At 47.1% G+C, this 24,368-nt stretch overlaps 5 protein-coding genes across 5 annotated transcripts; 4 read left to right on the top strand and 1 right to left on the bottom strand.

The window, feature by feature from the left end:
* Positions 1-1,667: 1,667 nt before the first annotated feature.
* N7509_008320 (uncharacterized protein) lies at positions 1,668-3,971 on the top strand (the record flags this gene model as incomplete). Its single annotated transcript, XM_056632957.1, has 7 exons — positions 1,668-1,846; positions 1,924-2,104; positions 2,163-2,464; positions 2,564-2,666; positions 2,775-3,229; positions 3,326-3,462; positions 3,571-3,971. 7 exons carry the CDS (start codon positions 1,668-1,670, stop codon positions 3,969-3,971), a joined length of 1,758 nt encoding a protein of 585 aa, XP_056483577.1.
* A 275-nt stretch (positions 3,972-4,246) lies between these two features.
* On the bottom strand, positions 4,247-5,701 carry N7509_008319 (uncharacterized protein; the record flags this gene model as incomplete). The annotated part of the gene is made up of 1 exon (XM_056632956.1): positions 4,247-5,701. One exon carries the CDS (start codon positions 5,699-5,701, stop codon positions 4,247-4,249), a length of 1,455 nt encoding a protein of 484 aa, XP_056483576.1.
* A 3,249-nt stretch (positions 5,702-8,950) lies between these two features.
* Positions 8,951-9,856, top strand: N7509_008318 (uncharacterized protein; the record flags this gene model as incomplete). Its single annotated transcript, XM_056632955.1, has 1 exon — positions 8,951-9,856. One exon carries the CDS (start codon positions 8,951-8,953, stop codon positions 9,854-9,856), a length of 906 nt encoding a protein of 301 aa, XP_056483575.1.
* A 5,888-nt stretch (positions 9,857-15,744) lies between these two features.
* N7509_008317 (uncharacterized protein) lies at positions 15,745-17,486 on the top strand (the record flags this gene model as incomplete). Its single annotated transcript, XM_056632954.1, has 3 exons — positions 15,745-16,000; positions 16,087-17,048; positions 17,130-17,486. Coding segments are annotated over 3 exons (1,575 nt in total), but the record flags the coding sequence as incomplete, so codon positions are not given.
* A 1,196-nt stretch (positions 17,487-18,682) lies between these two features.
* N7509_008316 (uncharacterized protein) lies at positions 18,683-19,891 on the top strand (the record flags this gene model as incomplete). Its single annotated transcript, XM_056632953.1, has 1 exon — positions 18,683-19,891. One exon carries the CDS (start codon positions 18,683-18,685, stop codon positions 19,889-19,891), a length of 1,209 nt encoding a protein of 402 aa, XP_056483573.1.
* Positions 19,892-24,368: the final 4,477 nt, after the last annotated feature.

Here is a 24,368-nt window from a genome sequence, read left to right as displayed (position 1 = left end):
ATGGCATCTCCCGTGTGCCAATCAGCGAGCGTTGATCGTAAAAACTGCACATATTCCGCAGATAGCGGCATTTCGATAGGCCTTTCGGCTGACATTTCGAACATTTGATAGGCTGATCCTACCTAGGATCAAGCCGCTCTTCACCCTTTGTGATATGTTCGAATACCGTCGTATTCTCTCAGGGTCAAACGCAGTACCCACTTCTCACAATGATATTGCTCTTGCTTTCAGCCACCCTTTTGTTAATCGAGCCTTCCCGGGGACGCCATATGTAAGATGGGAATGCTCGCTGGCAGTCTGTCAAGCAGACGGGTCGATCGCGAAGAGACAAAACCACCACACTCGCAGAGTGCAGGAACGAGATGAGCAAAGCGTGACGCTATAGAGAGATGATTGAACGAGCAATAACAGAACCTTTCATACGCAGTATATCGATACCGCAACCTCAGCAGCCTCAGTAGAACATTTTCATAAAGGGGAACATGCATGTTGTTTTTGATAGTATCGAACGAACGCTACTTAATCTCACGAAACAAAACGGTGGCCTTGTTGCTAAGGCCTCCAGCACATGACTACAGGATACCGATGTTGAGAGCGGGAATCCCCATTACATTAACTAGTTAGTTAGTTACTTACTGGACTGACTAAGTATCTGCACTTGATTTAGCCAGCTAGGTCCATTCCTATCTTCTCTGCACAAAAAGCTCATAAAGCTATGAAACACACAATACTGGCTTCGACCTCAATTAAGACGATATCTTTCTGTAAGCCATAGCAACTGCTTAATAAACATATCAGACATCCTAATATTACAAAAACAGAGCATCCACGGGAATCTCGGCTCCACACTAGCTCGCATTTTGTTAAACGCAAGAACAGACTAGTACTAGTGTTATGGAGTTTCCTGTTATAAGCGGGTCTCGATCTAATTGGTTCCTACGCGAGGGGTTTCCGCATGCGGCTGCCACTGAAAATTTGACTCTAGATCCCGCCAGACTTATCTGTGCTGCACTGTGAGAACTTTGTACATATGCCAAGGGTTGGAATGCATAGTCCCAGAATTCAGTAATTTCCGAAACCCCCAAGACTTTTCTAGTTCATACATCGATACGATAGCGCAAACGCTAGCATTTAAGCGAGGAATTTTGCATGTCTGAAACTACAACGGGGAAATGAGCTTGCTCTGGTAAGTAGTTATTCTGCTGGCGAACTTTCGGTGCTCTTTCCTTTGCAGATTTTGCATCGAACATCACGACAGGTCGAGCTCTCGTGGCCAGGTATGCATTGGTATCCGTTAATTCTCACTGTTGCGACGTGGCTCGGAACTGTGCCGTTAGTTGTGGCCGATTTTGAACTATATGCCTTCTACGATAGAGAAATACTGCAGGCGGGATGGGGCTTGACGAGTAGCTGTATTGATGCATTGTAAGTATCAAATGGATTTTTCGTCTACGTGGCTCCAAAGAGGCCTCCTATGGATGGCCACTGAGAAAAGAAACTAGGAATTCAACGATCTCTTGCAATGAAAAGGTGTCTGAATTACTGGGTGGTGGGGTGGATTCTAATTGTGAGTAACCATGAGAAATTTTGCAATGAGCACAGTTTCAAGCAAAAATCGTACCATTTCATCTGCGGAATTGAGCCATTGATGTTATACAGACTGGTATATGGATAATATCACCGCCCTCTGCACAACAACGTGTCAAGACTCGTTCAAGACATGGCAGTCTGATGTGGAAACGGCTTGTGCAAGTCAAACAGTTTTTCAGGGCGGCGTTATCGTCGAGGCCAAAGCCTTAGCACTTTCTCTGACATATAATGCCAAAATCGCATGCTTGCAAGACTCGTAAGTATCCTCGACGGCAAAAAATATAAATATTTTGGCCTGGGGTGTCCGTGAAGTATCAGTTAACTCAGTAATAGTGAATCCAATTGGTGCTTTTTCGATTCGCAGTCGTGGCAGGGCAGTGACTTCATGCGATATGACACGCTTATGTGCGCCGATGAGGCCAACATGCCTGATATTTGCAAAGAAGAAGACTTCGATATCCAATCAATCAGTACTGACATGCAGGCAATGACCAATCTCTATAATTCTTCGATGGTATGGGCTAACACATCGTGAGAAAAATGCTTTTGGAAGCGTGCTAAACCCCTAAAAGTTCTGTAGTGAATGCTTCCTAGAGCTATATCGGCTTCGGCTCCTGGATCCCTGGCTGGCATCGACCAACTTTACAGATTATCTTATTGGACAATTTGCTTCCATCCAAAAGAACTGTTCCACAAGTTTGCCATATACGACATCTTCTTCAACACTGTATATTGGCACACAGATGACGGCAACAGCAACGACTACGGACTCTACCACAACCACCACCAGTACTGCCAAATCTACAGCGGATTGTCTAGGACAAATAGTGCAGCCAATAAAAAATTGGCTTACATGCGACGATCTTTCTGACAGGTAAATAGTCCGTGATAAATTCATAGACTTGGATCGCTCGAAGATAGAGGGAATGCAAGTAAATAGCGACTGACAGTGACAGGTATAACGTCTCTACAGGAGATGCGCGCATGGCGACAGGAGACTACAATTGCTTTTTCGATACTCCTGTCTGCTTGCCCTTGCCATGTCCGTTATTCACAATCTGGGGATCTCCGAGCTGGTAAGAACACCCAAAATTCCTTTAAACATTTAAGATTGTAAGGTCAATCAACAACCATCCTATTATATGCTAAATTTGGATAATAAAATTAGTGCATCTCTCTCTGAGCTTGCCTCTAACACCACCAACAATGTTTCTGAATCCCAATTTTTGGCATGGAACTCGAACATCCAAGGTAGTTGCGACGGAGTTTCCAATGGTCAGCGCGTTTGTATGCAAGCTCCTGGGGGTACATGGAAAGCACCATCAGTCACAATTACAGCACCCACTGGTTCTGGCGTCTATTATACTACAGCAACACCAGCCTATCCAACACAAAGCGGCACTACCGGAAGCTGCGGCAAGTTTTACCAGGTAATTTCGGGTGACGACTGCGCTACACTGAATCTCAAGTTCGGACTTAATCTCACACAGCTGCAAATCATGAACACTTTCATTGATTCAAACTGTTCCAATCTCTGGCTCAACTATGATATATGTGTAGCACCAGTCTCTGAGCCGAGTATCTCGACTGATGGGGCTTGTGGAGTGGGTGTGACTTGCATTGATAGTGCATTTGGGAAGTAAGTATCAACATATCTTCCTTCAGCGACAGTAAATGGCGAAGTTTAGGGATTTCAAAAAGGAGAATATCAACTAATGCACGTTTTTTGCGTTAGCTGTTGCTCGTCTACAGGAAAATGCACAAATGACTGTAGCTCTGCTGGAAATAGCACTGTGAGCACCAACGGCCTTTGTGGGCCCGATAATAGCTATATGACTTGCCCGGGCTCTGAATTTGGCGACTGCTGCAGTAGTAAGTGTACCCTCCTTTATGTTCATCCTTTTCACTTGCTGGGTTCTACGCGCAAGTGCTTTCAGAGTGATCATAATGACTGACCGAGGAATCTGTTTACTCGAATAGTTTACGGATACTGTGGCAATGGAACTCAATTCTGCGGCGCAGGAAACTGCTACGCCGGAGGTTGTGACACTGACAATGGAGGTCCATCAACAAGCGGCGAATGTGGACCCCTATTTGCTGGCAACAAAACCTGTACTGGAACGCAGTTTGGTAAATGTTGTTCAGTCAACGGATATTGCGGTAGCAGTAATGATTACTGCAGCCCCCCTAATTGTTACTCAGGGGCTTGTCTGACGACGGGATATCCTTCTACGAATGGGGAGTGTGGCCCTAACTTTGCGAACAACATGACATGTGTTGGATCACAGTTTGGTGATTGTTGCTCTGCGGCTGGATATTGTGGCAGTACAAGTGAATATTGCTCTGTATCAAATTGTTATAGTGGCTCTTGTGTTTTTTAGATATAGCATGGGACGTTGATTGACCACTCAAGTGGAAATGAACATTAGCCGAGCGGGCATTTATCCCCTATTTGTACCATATTTTCAGTCTAAACATTACTGCTTTCTTCTTACTGGATAGGCAATGGTATACTTTCCGTGACTACTCAGGCACTGCAAAAGCAATAACTAGTTGGAGATGAATGTTGTATACAGGCGTCTTTTTGGTTTAGCGTTATAAGGGTAGTAACCTGACTTTTTGTCTTCGAGGTTCACACAAAAAACTAAGAATTAAGTCACCAGCTTGATGCAATCGAATATTCGGTCCCGTCACCTCTATCTGCTTCTCTGAATTTATCGATTCCTCCCTCCACACCATCTTCACCCACTGTCCATATACCACTTTCAAGCATCACCGTCCACCGGTCAAATAAATTATCCAATCTCTGTGCTCGCCGTTCACCCCCAAAGGGATGGAAGTAACCATGCTGAAAAAGCTTTGTGAATGAGCCCTCGCTATCTGTGAATAATCCGTCGGTGACTGATCTCCCATCACTCATTTTAGCCCGTCGTAAGTCGAACGGAAGCACAATATGAAAGCCTGCCTCCTCCATATCAAAATTGCTCCGACGCACAGGCTCACTGTAAAGTCCAGTTGGAATAGAGTTGCCTTCTATACCCAAGTCTTCATGCGCGACAGAGAATAAGGAGTGGATTTCGTCGTTGACATCCACCAGCTTGTCCGGGGCTGCAAATATTAAGACCCCCGGAACACAACCTTCTTCAAGGGATATACCCATACTGGTAAACGTCTGGCGCCTTATAAATGCCTCCTTATCGTGCGGAACTTCTAGCCCAGGAGCGATAAACCTGAAACGTGGAGTCTTGACCCGGGTCAAGAGCGAGCGAATAAAACAATCCTGCGGTACGCCCGCCGCATCCAGATCTGCATCAGTAAAGAGTGGCGCAGAAGAAATCGGCAGAAGTGAATCAGGAGGCATTCGAGATTCGACTATCGCTGAGTAGCGCTCGATCGCAGCTATTGTGCTATCAAGCTGGAAATCACAATAAGGGAGCCATGACCACAGACCAAATTGTGATCTGTTTGCCGCGAGACTCGGATCACCAGACAAATCCCCTTCAGAAAGTCCAGGGACAATTTTACCAATTCGAATCATATATATCCAATGAGTCAGAATAGTCTCCAGCGGGAGCCACATCTCTTCGTGCTCATGTACAGGCTCCACACTTTCAGTATTCTCTATAGTCATAGGGAATGAGGCCTTATTACGCTGCTGGTCGTAAATAACGCCCAGATTGTGCGAGCCCAGATCCATTTCAGTCTGATAAATCAAAACAAATCGCTCTTTGCCTTCCTCCATCTCGTTGTTGTCTTCATCGTTGATATACTCGTCACAAGGCATCATCACAAGACGGTTAACCCAGTAGAAGAAATCTGGGTTGGGATCATAGATTGAATCCAGGAACGATTTAAGCGGAGTAATGAGGCGGCTCCGAATAGCTGCTATATCCTCTTCTGCCTCCTGAAAGAACCACTTTTCGCTGGCTAGTGCATCAAGGTCGGGAGTGTCTCGTTCGTGACGAGCCATCCAACCATACGCGACTAAGTAGTTGTGTAGTCTGGCGCAACGCTCATAGTCGAGACTACCATCATGGGCTGGGTTCTCTTCGGATACCAGAGCGTCTTCAATATCAAGAATTTGTTGTGAAGTGGTGTTCACCTGGGGCATGGTTGCGATGATGTCGAAGGATGGATAGGGTTACATGTAGGAAAAAGCATAAGAGTTGGCACTCGCTTAGGCGACAGCGGTAGCGCTTGACACAAGTCACGTGGACTCCCGGCTAAACCTGCCTTGTCCTTTTTTGGAAGTTTCTTCCTGACGTAGCTAAAACAAAGGTAATTTTCTCAGGATGAGCCACGGTTCTCGCACCAGCGAAACTACCCACTAATCAGACTATCCCCCGAAATCATGTTTCCTGAGATACACAACGTTTCTCGTAACCAGCGAAAGCTCCCTGGATGTTGTCGGAAGGTGGATTGGATTTAGTTATTATTACCCCTTAGGGACATGATTGGAGGAGAGCAGTAACGTGACCTCCTTATCGCCTTGCGATAATTGTCACCTTTTAGCGGCAGACCTTCGGTGCCTGAAACCTAAGGTTGACCCACACCCTCCGGGTGTGGGTCAACCGGCGGTCAACGGAGTTTGCTCGTCAACGAAGCTTTTTTTTATTTTCTAGGTATTTTAACCCACAACGCCTGATATATAGACAATCAACTATAATCCTCTTCTAGGTTAGGCAATAACGGAGGGTATTCGACCTCGAAATTGTCTAATCTTGCGCGTGAAGCATCGCTCATGGCCGGATACGGTAGTGGATTGCGTAACTCCGTAAGCGCTTCCTTGATCTCTTCTGCCTTTTTTCGGTCACGAATGTGGCGATTAGCATCTTTAGTGGATAGGGCACCAAATTTGCCTATTTGCTTTTGCGACTTGCGTGCAATTTTGCGTTGTTTAGGCAATCTATTCTCTAGGGTATCCTGTAGTAGGTCTTTATCCTCTGCAAGCTGAATCTGGGATTGGGCAACACGAAGCAATTGGTCACGTATATCAGCCGCAAGAGGTGATTTATCAAGTATATTGACCATTTTATTGCGTGTTCGACGTGCATCCCATGCAGATTTAGGTGGTGTATTGGGGATACTAGATATTTGCTCTGGTGGTGGTGTACCATCAAATATCTTGAGATCCGGCTCAGGGGTTTGTGCAGCCACCAAAGGCTCAATAACTAGTTTAGGATTGTAAGGATAGATACCACGTGTAGCAAATGCCTTCCGAATAGTACGTGGTGTCATTGCTTTTGCACGAATTGCGGTTATTTCAGTAAAAAAGACCGATATATCGCGGGCATCACCACCCCATTGAGCAATCTCGTTATTTTTAGTTCGATACGCTTGTTTCAGCGCTCGAAAAGGAGACCCATCAAGTGGTTGAATAAGGTGGGTTGTATGAGGCGGGCAGACATATGGAATAATATTGTAGAAGTCACAAATATCCAAAAATTCGTAGGTGAGATGACTGCCATGTCCATCCATGATCAAAAGGCGGGGCTCTTTTGTACTTTTTCCTAGGCGATGGCTCGTATTTTCGGCAAAAAAGTGCAGCCAATCGATTGCCAGTAGATCATTCGAATATCCAGAATCCGAAACAGCGATTCGTGTCTCCTCAGGGAGCTTTCCACCATCATACCATCTGACTAGATGGGCCTTCCCCGGAGCAACAAAATATGGCTCCATAACCCAACCATCGGCTGCAACGCATTCAATTCCGGTAACCAATTGGCCTCTTTCAAATGAATGGGTTCTGGTACGGTGCTTATTGGCCGAAATAACGTTTTGAGGTCTGCCCTGGCCAAGCAGAAAGCCAGTTTCGTCAAAATTGTATATATTTTTGGTCGGAATATGCTTGATAAATGGCTCTAAACGGTCATACCATGCCGTCAAACACCAATATCCTCAGCAAGGATACGCTTTTGATCCGCAGGCTTCTGTTGCACCCAAAAAAGGTCTTCCGGTAGGTGTTGAGCCACAAAATCGTACACCCAATCTTTTGCAAGTGGACGTGCGTCTGAATTGGCCCTGCGTAGTAATGCATTTGCCGATATAGCCACCATTTTAGCCGTAGGTGGTACATGTAGGTTATCAAGGCACCTAATCCAGCGTACCAATGAGGCTATTTGATCCTCATTTAGGCGGGTGTAGGTCATTTGACGAGTACTACGAGACTTTCGACCGGCAAAGCGTGCCCGCAATCGGCCAACGGGAACCTCATATTCACGCGCCAATGCAGCGAAGTTAGGCTTTTTGGAGGTTCTAGCAACTGAGCAGGCAGTCAAAATACGCCGTTCAACATCTGAATAGGGTTTATCCATGGTGGTGGTAGTTGTACGTAGTAAAATAAGGGGCAAAAGCTTTGTTGACAAGCGAACTCCGTTGACCGCGGTTGACCAAGACCCCGCGGGGTCTGGACAACCTTAGGTTTCAGGCACCGAAGGTTCGCCGCTAAAAGGTGACAATTATTCAAAATAAAACACTCTCAAGTACTCAATTGGCTATGTCCGTACTAGTCCGTACTGTAATGGCAACGTTCCGACAATTTTAACTATGTGCCGGACGAAAGTGTGCTAGTTGATCTTCCTATATATGGGAAACCCCAAAAAAGTGGGTCCACCCACGAGATTTTGGTGCCTAATGAAAATGTGTGCCTAACCTGGGTGTGCCGAAAACGGGAGTTTCCTGTAGTCCGAATAGGGCGCGTTCTCCGCCACCATTTGACAAAAACCATTGTAAAAATATTTATCAATCTCACAAAAGTAGATCTTCGCCCAATTTAGCAAATGTACTTTGACTCTAACAATACTAACTAACCTATAGAGAGAAGTTGGGATCCACGTTCAAAGTTGACCCTTCTAACGAATGCATCACTCGTGGGGTTGGGACTTGCCCACTTTGTGGGCGGAGAGTGCCGTAAGGCCCCAGCCTTGTATCAGACAAGGGACGTCGCCAATAGGAGGCCATCGGATGAATAGTGCTCCGCAAAATGAGCCGTCCTATTTCAAATAGTAGTAAAAGTATAAGCCCCACCCCACGCCACATCCACCAACCTCACATTTCCCACGTTTCTCAATGCACCTCAGAGAGTTATTCTCCGAAGGGCGCTACGAGGAAAGATACGCATCCAGACCCCTTCCGTGTCCGAATATTGATCAGGTAAAAGGACCCCCACGGGAGATTATTTTTAGACTATCAAGGCTGATATGGCATCGCACTCCTCAAGATAAATAACAGTTAATGTCCTGAGCTGACCAAAGAATATTCCACTCCACTTGCTCCTAACTCCTTGAAATGCATTCCATCGGCGACAGCCTGAGACAGCAATATTAATCACACCCTTCATCGTTTATAATTCAATTTAAGGATGTCCACCCCGCGCAAGACCGTGCTAGTCACCGGCGCTACCGGCAAGCAGGGCGGCGCTCTCATTCAGAGCCTCCTTTGGGCCCCCGATACAGCCGGGCTCAACATCATCGCTGTAACGCGCGACGTCGCTAGCCCTCGCGCGCTGAAACTTAGCGCGAATTTCAACGTATCTGTCGTGGACGGCGACATGGCCCAGCCCGAGGCCATCTTCGAAAAAGTTGGCCCTGTGTGGGGTGTGTACAGCGTGCAGATTAACTCAGACGCCGAGGAGCAGCAAGGGACGGCCATGGTCGACGCGGCGGTTGCTCATGGAGTGCACCACTTCGTCTACTCGTCGGGTGACCGCGGTGGCCCCGAAAAATCGCCCGTCAATCCCACCGCAGTCAAAAATTTTGCAGCTAAGTACCGCGTTGAGAAACACTTGGCGGAGAAGGCTGCAAGCAGTCCACAAAATATGACATACACGATCCTGCGACCAGTGACGTTCTTTGAGAATCTCACCACCGATATCCATGGGAAGGGGTTCGCTCGCATGTGGGAGCAAATTGGGGACAAGAAGCTGCAGTTTGTGTCTACCCGGGATATTGGTCGCGTTGCGGCCGACAGCTTCATGCATCCCGATGACTACCGCAATACTGCCCTGACACTAGTGGGCGATGAGCTAACTCAACCCCAGGCTGATGCCATGTTCAAGGCTGCCGTGGGATTCCCTATGCCCATGGCCCCGTGCCCCGTGGCTTCTACAGTCAAGTTCATCTTAAAGGGCACCGTGGGAGATATGTTTCGTTGGTTTGAACGTGAAGGGTACGGGGGTGATGTTGCTGCATGCCGCAAGCTTTACCCTGGAATAAAGGACTTCAAAGCCTGGATCGAGGAGAACAAAGGGCGGTGGTTATCTACCTAGAGTAGTAGCGGATTTTCTTACGGCACAATCTCTGGCAAATTGCTATGTTTGATTTATTTATCTTGTAATCTCGTTTGTTCAGATGCCCTCTGCGAAAGTCTATTTGTCCTGCTGTTATCCTGATATTCTATATACACGAATAATTAATGCTCGCTATTATCTTGCAAGATCTATAATATCCACATTTGTTAGAAATTCTGGTTATGATGCCCTCTTTGTTAATTCGATACTATCGCTCTCTGTCTGGATGGTCTGACCCTCTTGACCGGACTTTTGTACTTCGAAGGGCTAGAGCCTCATTCAAACTAATCTAGCTGGCCCACGGATTGGTAAAGCGATCTGAAGGAGCGTAGTGACGTAAGTGGGAGAAGCGGGCTTGATCGACATTCGCCCTTCTATATTATCCCCTAGATTCGAATCACAAGACCTCGGTGGAGGTAGATGATGACTGAGCTAAAAAAATCCCGCAGGATGACTAGGCGCTGAGTTAACGGTAGTAGTTGAATACCAAATCTTTAATGCCTTATATCAAGATATAATACCATAATTTCTGATCGTTTTCCTATGTATAATATCTAGTTGGACGGTGGAAATTATGATATAGGTACTGGACCCTTGCCACTGGGAGAGTCGAAAAGCATTTGTCCAGGCACCATGGCATGCGCTACCAGAGGTGACCATCGAGGACAGAGCCACATCAGTGAAAATCCATGACAATATTATATCCAAAGACCCAAGAGATAGACCCTTGATTCTCTAAAGGCCTCATTATTTCTCAGCCGCCTTCCCATTTTATTTCGGTCCGGTGGCAGTTACTGTATAATAATTTCCATGAGTGCTCTTGCTGGGTGTGCTCAAAGTCACTACTGTACAGTAGAAGATCAACAGAAGCTATCAGGTTTGCTCGCCGCAGACGACCTCTGTAGGTTCACCAGTCACAAAAATGTTTATGTAGTATATAAGGCACTGTATCGATCAAGAGAATTATTAATTCAAAATTGGAGCTTGTGAGATTGATGCTGATACCTCGGAGATTTAATTGGTGCTGCAGCCAATGACACCTCAGTGACTATGGAGTTATGTGGTACTGAGGATGGATACCAAGTCGCTTGGGTGACAGTGAAAACGGATGGCACTGTAAAATTCCCCAACCAGGAAAAAGCTCCCTCTAGTTGTATGCTGGACAACAAGGGACTCTGTGATATGGGGGTTGTGCAGATCAGGACCACGCCACACCATAACTTGTATCTGCCTGCTATCGTGTACTGTATTGCTCAAAAGAGGGAAATCAGTTGAGAATTACACCTCAAGACTCTTCACAGTGCCAGACTGACAAATTATAATATACCAGAGTCTGCTCAGGATAACAACACCACCTAGTTCATTAAGCGCCAACCTGAACCTGATGACAGCGCTATTATGTATTCAGGATGAGTACGAAATGACATCATATCATCTGAAAGAATCCCTGAGGAAAAGGGCCGAGTTCATTCTTCTCGTTAACTTTCATAATTCATCGAATATTGGTGTGCTAAATTCCATATACTCATCTCGGAAGAGGGAAAGAACATGCATAGAAGACGTTGCGGGCAATGAAGAGGCCCGGCAGCTATAGCATCAGGATGAGATGGATAAAGATCCCTCTAGAGTTACGGTGGGACTAAAAGCGTAAGATATCCCCGGTCCTTGATGAAGAACACCTCGTACCAGACGTTCCAGCACGCAGGATGATCCACCTGTGAGAAGATCGTCGTCACAGAGCTGCGAAGTACCTAAAGACCAGATAATGGGTATATGTAAGCAAGAAGGGCAGTCCAAGTAGGAAGCCTATGGGCCATATACTGATATTTAATATTTGAATCATGGTGTCATCGCTTTAATATCTTCAGTGAATCCTCGAAATCCTGATTTTCGCATCTCGCATCATTGCACTACAAGTATTAGATTGAGACCGTTGTTATCCTAGTCCGTTTCGCAAAGCTGATTATCGGCGGTACTCCTGCAGGATGAGAAGGAAGTAATAGAATATACTGACTGAAAGGTTTTGCAAGAATGATGAATTTCTTTTTGATAGGAGCTTCAGATTTTCAACGAGACATATACTGATCTTGTAATCAGTTAGAGTGCCGACCAATTCCAAGATGTACGCGGGTTGCTTTCCTATGTTCAAGCTAGATTTTGCGGCCTTGGGGGACCTTGAGACATCGTTGGCATCTGAAGGGCCCGAAACTGAGATATTAGTTTATGTGTTTCCAATTCCTAACTCCTGCAAATCATTGCTGCAGGCCCTTGGCAGCGGGTTTCCAAACGCTCAGACTTGATTTGAGTCTCAACATTATAGGCGAGCAGGATGTATTGAACTCATGATCTGTAGGTTGAACCAATGTCGAATTAACATAGACCTGCCGAAAGCTTAAGAGTTGCTCAAACATCGCTTAAAGTAACCTGATGTACTGCTTAAACACTACGTTCTGGTGATACTTTCTGTCACATGAGACTCCTTTAGACGTGATTACGAAACACCCAAGAGCAATCAGGCCTGACAATTTATTTCAGGGGCCCATATTATACCGATCAGCTGGCCAGAACCGAAATTTAGTTTCCATGGTTGCTAAGTGTTGTCGGACGGTTATGATTTAAAGTGGCGTGATGTGCGGGGTAAACCGGCAATTCAGCGTTGGTCGCTAACAAGTTTCGGAAGGATAAACCCGTATTTCAACTTCCAGTAGCAACTTTCAATGCAGCGACGCTTCTAACGCGCATTTTCCCGACGGATTCGACTGAACGTCATGATTGCAGGTTGAAAAACCACGTTTCATTGAAAAGGCGGACAGCACCTAAGATGACAAAAGTTGGACTGGGCGGCACTTCTCCTGGAAAATATCTACCATGGGACTCACCCAGGAAGCGAAGCTGGGTGAGGCAAATCCAACTCAATCACCACCGCTGGATATCATCCTCTACTGTCTCGCATGTATTTTCATGACGGTTATGTACGCCAGATCTACCTCGTTTCGTCTTTTTCTTATTCTGAATATCATCCATGGCTATATCGTACTCTTAACGAGTGCTGACCTTGGTTTCTTCAGGATTATACTTAGAACCAGAATCCTTGCTAGCGGTATGCAGCATAGGAACTCACTTAGCAGTCAACGGGGCTTCTCATTCCCTTCCTCACAGCGAAAGAGCCTAAGATATCTCACGGATGCTGCCCCAGTAAAACAACTCGGAGTGTGGTGGGCATCACGGCAAACGGCACAATCTCCTTTGTTGGCAAAACCTGATCCAGTGGACTGGTAAGGATTCCATATTGTCAAGGATGATTCAATTGGCTAAGGCTCAAGTGTTCCAGCGCTATATGTCTAGATATGGTAAGGAAGACACAAAGGGTACACTGCCTTCAGTGCTGTCATGTCTTTCACTGCCAGTGTATAGAAAGATGGTTCCTCGATGGTCACAACACCTGTCCCCTCTGTCAGCGGGCCCTTTGCCCTAACAATGACTGTATTCTAAGTTTGGTGTGAAGAATACAAGAACACATCCGACACAGACCCTGTAGTAGCCGAGCATGATAAACAAAGAGATGGTTGTTTGATATCACAACTCTTGACCCACTCTTGACCAAGGACTAGTTTTCGCATTTTTACTTCATATGCCAAAATCACCAGTGGGATTGAGAGGTAGTGATCTCACTCCCTTTTGATTGAAGAGGGATACGCAGCGAACGTTGAAAGCTAACATGGCGCCGTAGAGATTTAAAACTTCTTTGGGAAGAGATAATCGGCTTCCTTTGTATTTTCCAAAAGCACCTGGTCAATTGCTAGGTTTTGATGGACGCATTCTTGCTCTTTGCTCGAATTCCTCGGCTGGTACTCCAGGTTACACTCAGCTAATATCTCTCTTTCTTGGATACGTGCTATAATTTTCGATAACACTAATAAAGGTCCTAGTATACCAGCACTATTGTTCCTCCGCCCTGTTCGGAAAGTTGATTATCAGTGAATGGAGCAAATTGGCATGACCGACCACCACACGTAGGTTGTGATAGGGTTCGCAAGCCTTCTCTGCTAAGCTTCTCGCGACTATCTGCGAAATAGAAGATGTTTGAAGGTCATGATTCTCGTGGGTACAGCAGCGCAAGAATAATTGAGTTAATTCGTAGGATTCACAGATCAGACGAACGTAGTGGAATTAGAAATAGAGATAGAAGTAGTGAATGATGCCACGCCATAATGCAGGGCCCGGGATGGGCAACTACCACTCGAACTACTGACAATGGATAAGTACAGAATGGCACCATCAGTCTGTTCATTGACGACCCTACAGAGGATCCGGCTATGCGCTGCCCACTGGTATGGAGGATTTGTGGAATCTCGTGCGAATTTGTCTGTATTGGTGCTAATTCACGAGCCCTAGCCCTTGTCTATGCCCACGATCGAAATTGGGAGGTCCAGAGGCCCCGAGCGGCTCGATCGACCATTGTTGAGGTATACATTGGTGCCGTCCAGCGCCTTTTAGCATCCTTGTACGCCAGGTAATGAGTTTAGACTTCGGCATTGGAGTACTGAGCATAGTATAGACTGCCCCAAAATCGACTACATCCTGAAGAGCAGCAGGATGTGAGTGAAAGATTGCAAGTATGTTCTGGTGCTCCACCCCATCAAGTTATCATAAGCTTGACATCTGCAGTGCTGTACGTGATATCTTGCTGTCTGTTATACCTTTTCTTTCCCTCTTCTCTCCAGCAGATTGGACATAGCGCGCAGTTTGCACTCTGCGTAAATGAATCCATCTTGGTGGTATTTAGGGCTCCTCGATGCTAAATAATTCGGCGCTTGAAGGGCCAGTTGAGCGAATTGAGAGGGCAGAGGGCGTGTGGTTTGATAGCTTGGGAGACCGCGCCTCCATGCCATTACCGCCCTGGCCATTCGAATACGAAACCCACCCGTTCCTCATGTTTTATGGTGTGCGGTCTGCTCTTCGATTAGCGAGCAGACAGTGACATTCTCATATCCATACCTATGCTAAACGCTATAAATTAGGTGCGATAGCTCTAGGCTACTCTCTTCGAATCATCTAATCTATGGTCTAGTTTTCTAATATTGGGATGAACACGAATTATTAGGATGAACACGTATGGTACTTGAATCGGCTTTCGTAATCTGAAGGATATCCGAGAGTTAGATTCGCCCGATTGACTGATGACTTACCGTCCAATAGTCTAGATACTATTGCCCGGCCGGTGGGGAATATCTGGTACGGGACAGCTCTCTACCCATGGTTCTATCTTACCATGACGCTAGCTATGGGAACTTCTCCATCTACCCTTACGTTGAAATAAATACACTTGGAGATTATCATGAGCTAGTGGTACGAACCACACAGTACCTAAACTTGGCGCGATCCGCCCCCGGTCACATCATGCTGCGCCATAGGGTAATTCTGGCCCAGGCCTTTCGAAACCCCGGTAGATAGGACGGGAAACACATTGCTCGGAGCTCGAACATATTGCCACCGAGAGATAGTCCAATTCCAATGAGGGTCATCGATCCGTGAATTAGAATGAGCATTCTTCTATCCCGCGCCGACGCCGAAGTGATTTAGAGCCGTTTAGTACTTATCATCAACTGTCAAGCGCACCTACTATCAAGTCTTGTAACATCATAAATAGCGGGATCATTAGCCACTGTGATAGTTAACTTACTCACAGCACCATTTGCTCTTAATTCATCGCCAACTGCGATCGGTCCAGAACTATCAGTCGCCTGTTCTGCTAGAACCAACTTCAGCGGTGGCTGTACATCGAACCGAAGTAACGTGCCTATATCTGATATTGTAGAAATGGGTCTGATTCGGTCGCAGGATTTGCTACTCGAGAGAAGTGCATGATGCAGTCATTGGAAGCTCCAATCGGTCGCTGCCATTCCTCGAGCCATGTTGTGGGTATTCGAGGGGGCCTGAAACTGAGCTTCATACTGCTCGAGCCTGTCATATACTTGCAAGGAGACGGCAAGCCCGATCGCCATTCCAAGAATCAGCCGGCAGTCTCTCGGGGTTATCTCCATCTTGAGGTCACCAAACCGACCAAAATCAAGGGCATATGCGTCTCCTTCCATGGTCTTGCTAGGTTCCAGCCGTTGGGGGGTACGTCTTTTACCTGTCTTGAGCGCTATTGTGGCACCACCAATGTTTTTTTATGCGGCTAACTCATCATTCTATGCATTCACTAGGAAGTACTAGAAGACAGGATCTGATCACATCTGGTATTACCTACTTTGAGAACGGGCATGCGACATTACAAGACAGCGGCTATCACAACTTGTGGGAGAAGTCTATATCGGCTCAAGAGATTGGTCAGATTGTCAAAAGCAAAGCTCTAGCGTTGCAGGTTGAGCAACTTTTACCGCCCGAGTATTATTCAGGCAGCTTAGATTGGTCTGGGCTTCCGCGCCCTTGTAGCGAAAGCCCCCAACATACCAACAACAGTCGCCCGAAAGGCCATTATACGATGTTTCCTGCTGGCGGTTATATCTACCCTTTCGAGTTTCTCGTGCACGACCTACTTCCTGAAACTATCAGCACTGAGCTTGTATCTGTTCATTACTACCTCGAAGCCAAAATCGAATTCCCTGGAATATTCCGTTCACAAATGCGTTCACAACTGGATATCCCGCTCCTTCGATTGCCTTCAGAAAACTCACTGGAACTAACTGAGTCAATTATTATCTCTAAGGACTTCCGTGAGCAGCTTCACTATGATATTTGTTTCCTCGGCAGAAGCTTCCCTTTAGGCTCCCGGATACCAATAAGGTTGAAACTGACTCCTTTTATCGACCTAAAATGTTGCTGGCTGAAAGTATATGTGTCTCAGCACATGCAGTACTCGAAAACGGGACGGGAAACTCGCGTATTACAGCTGGGTAAAAGAAAAGTGCTTCTGTTTGAAAAGCAGGCAGGGAATGAATATAGAAGCACCTATCCTGGCAGCAAAATCCGGATCACTTCAGACCGGGACAAAATACGACCGACAGATACGCAAACTTGGAATCTGCTCGGGGAAGTACTGGAAACACGTGAAATTGAATTACAGGTGCAATTGCCCAGATGCCCTGAATTGAAAGAAATACCGCAGTGGCAACGACTTCATACAAGCACCAAAGCAGGTAAACCTGATGTGAACCACTGGATCCAGGTAAGGATCCCCGAAACCTGCTCAGCTACCCTCTGCCTTGGAGACTGAGCAATCTATACAATATGGCTAACTCTCGTACAGATCGTCTTCTGTCTTTCCAAGGAAGATAGGGATGGGACAGCAGCAAAAAAGCAGAACGCTTTCCAGCTCCTAATTATCGAAACACCCATCACTGTTCTATCCTGCAAGGCGACTCCGTCCAACATCTACGTTCCGCCATATGCAGTTGAACCCGATACAAAAGCAATGCCATTTCAAAATTTGGAATGCGACTGTGTTGGCAATGACTTTACGGAAATTATTGCGCCAAAGCACAAATCCGAAGTGCCAGAGACTGAAGCCAAGTCTGTTGAGCAAATCTTTCTAGACAATTTAACAAGGCCAGTCAGCTTCGAGAGCAGCTCCAGCGATATTAAGCCGCCTGCACAAGCCCATATAAGTAAATGGAGCTTCAATATATTTTTCAATGAGTAGCACCATGAACAGCGACCGGGCAATATCAGAGTAGGTCAGTCATCTTCGTCAAGGCGTTTCGGCGTTTCCCGATCGAAGGTGGCTCTCCCACATTCGTTGACATGTGGGGGAAGGTCCACGGTATCTTGGAACAAGATGGGCTTTTGGGTTTCCAATTGGAACTGAATTGTCCGCGCCATCCCGAGACTTCAATTCCATCATAGAGCTAGAGCACTTCCTCCTGCAACTCTCACCTGAAGGGGGATGCAGTCTCCAATGCGACAGGCGCCTTCAATGCGGTCATCCCTGCAAGCAAAAATGACATTCAGAGGTACTTCACAAGGTTTTCTATTGCTCGGAAACCTGTCCTCGACCACTAAATGGCTGCACACATTATTGCCCAAAACACTGTGGTGACCCTTGCCCAAAAAGGTGTAATATCTCCGTTCATGATACAAAACGAATTCTTCCATGCGGACACTCGATGGCCACTCTTCCATGTTGGCAAGCTCAAAATCCCGTTCTCGTCCAGTGCCCCATACTTGTAAAAAAGCAGGTTCCGCGCTGTAACCATACTGTTATTGTCGCCTGCCATACAGATGTTGATAGTGACGCGTATATATGCGAAGAAACTTGTGAGGTCGTGTTGGCATGTGGACATAACTGCAGGCGCTCCTGCTGTGCCATGAGGGTACCCTAAGGTCAGGAAATTGAACATGGAGCCTGTACACAAAAGTGCGGAAGACCATCCTCCACCTGTTCTCATGCCTGTAGCTTCGAATGCCATGGACAAGACGCATGCCCTGCATGTACATCACCTTGTGGTGTAGAGTGTGGCCACTCTAAATGCCCACAGCAATGCTCTGAGCCATGTGCACCTTGCGCTGTCTCACAATGTCTATCATCATGTCCTCACAGTACTTGCTCGATGCCTTGTGAGCCGCCCTGCGATCACATCCCATGCTCTTTACGCTGCAAAAAATGTTTTGACATGCGGTCACCAATGCCCGTCCGTGTGCCGCGAAATTTACCCCTCGGAGAAGTACTGTCAGATATGCGCATCCGCCGAGATCAAGGAGACCCCCCGTGGACTTCATCTTAGGCGAATCATCCCAGGAGATCAATCTCGCAGAGAACCCCTGCATCTTTCTGAAGTGTGGGCACTTTTGACCATCGAGAGCATGGACGGTCAAATGGATCTCCGAAAGCATTATTGTCTGGACGATCTGGAAAGGCCTACCGCGATATCTGCATCCTCAACACCATTTTCGATTGAGGACATCCGGACATGTGCCACATGTCGCGGGTCATTGAGAGGACTTTCTCGCTATGGAAGACTCGTGAGACGTGCATTGCTCGATGAAGCAACAAAGAAGCTGATTTTGTATGTGAACCAACGGTACATACCACTTGCCCAGGAGCTACCCCGTGTACTCTATGAGCTACAGAACCGCAATGGATTCGAGGCACTAGCTGCGGCGGTGTTCCGGGGTAATATACAAGTCAGGCTTGAAGGACCCCCTGCGCATCCAGTCGAACTGATGAGCTATCGGATCAAGAAAACATCCAAAGTCCATTGGAGCGGCATTCTGGCTCTTCGCTGCAGGTTAAAAGAGTATCAAGAGAGGGTGAAGCTGGAAGAGCAGCCATTCATCCAGGTCCGCAATATGGTCGAAAATGCACGTCGACGTAAAACGACTTCTAGCCAGTTCGGCTTTCATGAAAGCGTACTCCAGACTAAAGGACAACTTCAAGCCGCTGCGCTGCTGCTCCGCCTAGACTTGGCTCTTCTGGGGGATTTCATCTCCATGAAAAGTCGTGTACACTCTGTTCAGGATCAGAGTGACTTGTTTGTCAACCTGAAAGAGAACAAAAAGGAAAGTCGGCTCCTGATAAGCGACTCAATAGCTTCGCATCGCATCATGCAACAGGCCGAAGGACATATTTTCCTTGCACAGCTTTACGCCTTGGAGCTACAAACCTCGAAACAGTCATCGCACGCTGAAGACTTACGCGAAAAAGCTAGAAACGCTCTCGAAGAGTCGGAAAGGTTTTGCAACATGCATCCTAGCCAGACACGTGGTCTAAGCCAGGAAATTGAAGGTACCAGGTCTATGCTCAACGGTGCAACACATTACGCGCCAGTGACCAACGAAGAACGCATGGCAGTCTTGAATGCCATGGCAAGTGAGTTTCGGGGAACGGGGCATTGGTACTATTGCGAGAATGGGCATCCGTTTACAATCGGCGAGTGCGGGGGAGCTATGGAGTTATCGAGATGCCCCGATTGTGGATCAGCCGTAGGCGGTCGAAATCATCGAACTGCCGGCGGAGTGACCCCAGCTCGCGACTTAGAGCAAGCATTTGGGCAGATGCATATTGGCCCCTGACTGATTTCAAATGTCTGTTGTGTTGTTTTGGAATGATCACTGAGCGACCCTACTATCATGAGTCTGGCGAATTTCGCTCATTGCCACATAAGGCAGCGAAACGAGGCAGGGGCCGAAGTCGGAAAAGTGGACGAAGAAGTGAGGGCGGACGGATTAGAACTCGACCAGCACTTGATGCGACGGGGGAAAAGCTCACGATAGTAAGATTGCAGGCCGTTGGCCAGTTCACACCAGACTCGCGCCCGTCGCCATGTGCTAAACGGTGGTTAAGACCGGACCTCAAAGCTCAGCAGATCGAAGACAATCGCGTTCGCAGACGAATTCAAACTCACTGCATAGGCTTTTTCCCTGGATTGTGACCCACGTAGCTAGTATTGATTGGATTCTCAAAGGTACCCAGAGATTATGGCGCGAGGTTTCTTTCGAGGCTTTTTGAGAGTGAACACAGGGAACAATCTCTTGCTTATATGGCAGTCGACGGATTTAGCACGCAGTATTCTGGCAGACATATTCTATGAGACTTATGGAAGCGCGCGCAGGTTGAGAAGGCTTGAAATCTCACATAGCTTAGTCCTCGAAGGGAATCTTTCGCGCCAGCCAGCAGCGTGACCGGCGTAATGTAATCCAACTTCTAATTCGATCTGAAGAGTCCGACTCGCCATCGAATAGGCAAATTAAAATTCAGAAAGAACGCCTCTTCATTCCACAGTTATGGGGCTCTATTATGATGAGTCTTTCATCACAGAAACCATAAGTCGACTAGGAAAACCAGCCTTGATACGCGTTCTCCCTTGTCAGCAACATTCGGAAGGGGTGGGTCCTGCCTTGCCGCTTAGCTTCCCGAGTAGTCAGTCGTTCCCTGGGTCATCGCAGATCGAGGGGTTCATGCCTCCAAGTCTGGGGGCGAAAGCCCAGAAACCCAGTTCCTGCCCCTAAATCCCACCTCAAGCCCAAGTTTCTCGCCATTCTGCCGATTTCGCCGGATCCTGCTGTATCTTCGTATAGAATCGCATTTGAAAACACCCTCTCAGCTTCTCCGCAAATCCCATCTTCGCCAGCTAGCATTTTTCTCTTGAATTGGTGTGGCTCTTGAAAGAATTGCATGGACAATCCGTTTTCCTGATAAGTCTGGCGTTTTGGGTTGATTGTAGCGCCGACTCGCCATAACATAGAATCGACGCCTTCATTGGACGTCTGACCGCGTTGCCGTCGTACTGATAGGTCAGTCTGAACACAAAATTGATGGTGTAGAAGATGCCTATCAGCTCTGCCACATGAACTGCCCAACGGTCCATCTGTCCCACTTGAATTTGTTCAGATTCCACTACTTCCAGATTTGTATCCAGTGCGACGGCTGAGGCGCCTATGGTCACACTTAGTTTTCTCTCTCGGTTCTCCGTGGACTTTTTGGGGATGAACTGTCATCCCTTGTTGCCACTTCGGCCCAGGATCTGGTTGGGGCAGTCGGCCTTGCCGCTTCGATTAGCGCTCGCAAAGCATTCAGCTCCTCGTGGGTTTTTCTTTTTGTTCCTGAAGAATATTCTGGCCATGTACAAGTTCCTGAAGTTCATTCTGGGTGGTTTCGATTGCTGCGGTTTGATGGCGGATGACATCTTTCAAGGAGCCGACGAGCTTCCACACACCCTTGGTCGTGATCCGACGGATCCGACGGCGTAAAGGCATCACCGTTCCAAGGTCGTTTCCATTTATTGTTCAGCAAGCCGGCCGTGTCGATGACGGTGAGAGCTTGGTGGTCGTTCCCAGCTCAGTCGCGTCGGGCGCAATATTGTCATTGAACCTGCAAAAGAAATAATCATTAGCGATTCATCCTGTGTAAAATGGACAAATACCCAACCTTCACCCAATATCCAACCTCATGGCCATGAATATAGGCAATAATAATGGCAATGTACCAGGGTGACCTATACCGCGAGTGATTCTGCTGCCGACAGTGGAAGGGCTCAGCGAGCATTGACTAACAGCGCGCAGCTTGAGCTGGAAGCATTGCCTTAAACCTAGCGAATCGTCAGCCCAAGATGACTGATCAAAAATCTCCACTGATGAGATCCTACCAATCATATCTGGTTCTGAAAATCAACGTGAGAGTCTTCTTTCGGCGCGATCTACCCGTGACTAGTCAGCAGAGATCACAAGGAGGGTCTACATTATCACTATTTTCACACCCTGAGTAAGATTCCCAAAGCCAGACAAGACGCATACTTCAACTCGACTCATGTAACACTCGAAATAGGCATGATTCTCAGGGAATCTTTCAGCATGGTGTCAAATGTTGGCATCGATCCACATACCTGCCAGGGGTGTAGTTCTCCATCGAGCATAGACAAGCTAGAGGCGATGTTGCAAGCGTCAGCTCAATCACGAGTATGAGAGATCACGTTCGGTCCGAATCACGGAAAGCAGGTTCAAGCCCAGGCCATCTTCCGATGCAGACCTGTGCCACTTTGTGCTCTCTTGTCCTGGCACAAAACATAGGCCAAACTAAAGATGCTCAATCGTGTCAGTCCAAGACGGGCGAGGTGGAAGAGCAACTAATCATGTCTTAGGGTTGGGCTAACTGGGGCGTGTTTTCAAAGAGACCGTTGTGCTGGGGTCTGGGGGACATTTTTATAGTGCTGCGGGCGCGTTGCCGCTAGCGCAGCTGTGATTGAGGGTCCGACCGAGTTGGCCCTCATATCGTGGCCTGTTGAGCCGTTTAACGATTTATTATATGCTAGTTCGATTGGAACCGCAACTTTCATCTCGATGAAAAACTATTCTGAAGTCTTATTCCAGGATTTCAACGTCGCTTCAACGTTCGCGACGCAGCTACCAGATCAAAACACCAACAACGCATCGTGTCGACTTTCATAAACATGAGCTTCTACCAGTCCAAACAAATCCTGCGGCATCATTTAACTTGTTCCCAACGATGATAATTGCTCATTTCGGTGATGAATATTTGACACCCAACATCGTATGGATAAATTGGTATGCAGACTCATCGACCAGCCTACTTTTGATATCATGATGTTGGTTGTTTTGTTTTCCTGTTTCCACTGGCATCAATTTCTGTCTAACATGCTATTATCAAGGTGTTGGTTTGCATAAAACATCGTATTCCAGAGGCCCTGCAAATAACGCTGGTTTTTAAAAATATATTTCCCAGCGATCGGCATAGTCGAGCCCATCGCAAATGGAGGGTGAGCAAGTAGAAAACGATGGACAGATGCGGAACTTATCCGCGTCCCTGTGAATATTCCAATGTAGACTACCTCGCTACGACCAGAAACCCCGAAAAGTACCAAGCAAGCATTCATGCTGCGATCTTTTCCCGTTAAACCCTTCTGCCAGTTCATCTCCGGTTGAACATCCCGGGCCGCCTGCCAGACCGGCAATTAAGGGGGTGAATAGAGAATTTCGCTATGCGATCATCGAAGACCTGTCTCCAAGAAACATGATGTACCGAACCAGCCGCCTCAGGATCCCAAGAAACACCACCGAAGCCACTAGGAACAATGCTTGGGCCAAGTCGCTCGGACGATTTATGGCCTTGCGAAACACAATTCCCATCCGAAATCCTTGACGACTCCGACACCATTCTCCCACACAACACCACGCATTGCCTCGGCAGGTGGCATCGACACAGTATCTTGGAGCACTTTGCCAGCCTGACCTAGCCATTGTTGGAGGATGCATTTCGAGAACAGGACTGCAATATAACCCTGATTGATCTTTCAGAGATATGAAGCTGTAGAAACATGCTTCCGGGCCGCCCTGGAATGTCTTAAGACATGGCATCGTGCTCGCGCCACAAAGAATTACCACGAGAGGATATCGGCTCGAGTTTGGTGTGACAGCCACTGCCAAATAGGTGCCGAGAGTACATATGATAAGGCCAAAGCTTGCACAAATGCTAACAGGTTATCCTCTCTACAAACGTGTCTGTATTGCCAAGCTAAATGTAGGTTTGAGGTTCTCTTAATTGGTGGCACTTCACAAGAACAGTAGCCTATTGAGAGGGTCATCCTAGAAACAGGGGCCCCTCAAAAGATGACTCTTGTCTTCATCAGCTTTCTACGAAGGACTTTGCAGGAACCAATGATTCACATGAAGACGGATCCTGATTTTACCGCGCACGACCGGGCAAATTGGTTCATCGCTCTCCTGCATGCTCTACAACGCGAGCAGCCATGGAAATCAGTTTCTCCTCCTTCCAGAATCCTTCCACAGCCGCAACGCTTTTCTCTTCATGCGCGGAAATTAAGAATATCGCATTGGTATCATCCGCTGTTGCCGCGCGGTAACAGTGGACTGGGCGTAAGCTTCTGAGGCTCACATCATAGAGTGCTTATCCTTTGCATGAATACTTTCGTGCGACCCGCTCCACAGGCGAGGGATCCGACCGGTCTACGAGGATACAGTCTGATTGATTCCACTTACCTCGTTCGAGTGACCAGAACTTGATTTGGATAAACTT

Source organism: Penicillium cosmopolitanum, assembly GCF_028827165.1.
Source record: "Penicillium cosmopolitanum strain IBT 29677 chromosome Unknown utg000009l:1.0-9042332.0:1.0-9050551.0, whole genome shotgun sequence".
NCBI lineage: Eukaryota > Fungi > Ascomycota > Eurotiomycetes > Eurotiales > Aspergillaceae > Penicillium > Penicillium cosmopolitanum.
Note: the sequence above shows the minus strand (reverse complement) of the source record. Positions and strands in the feature narration are given on the sequence as shown.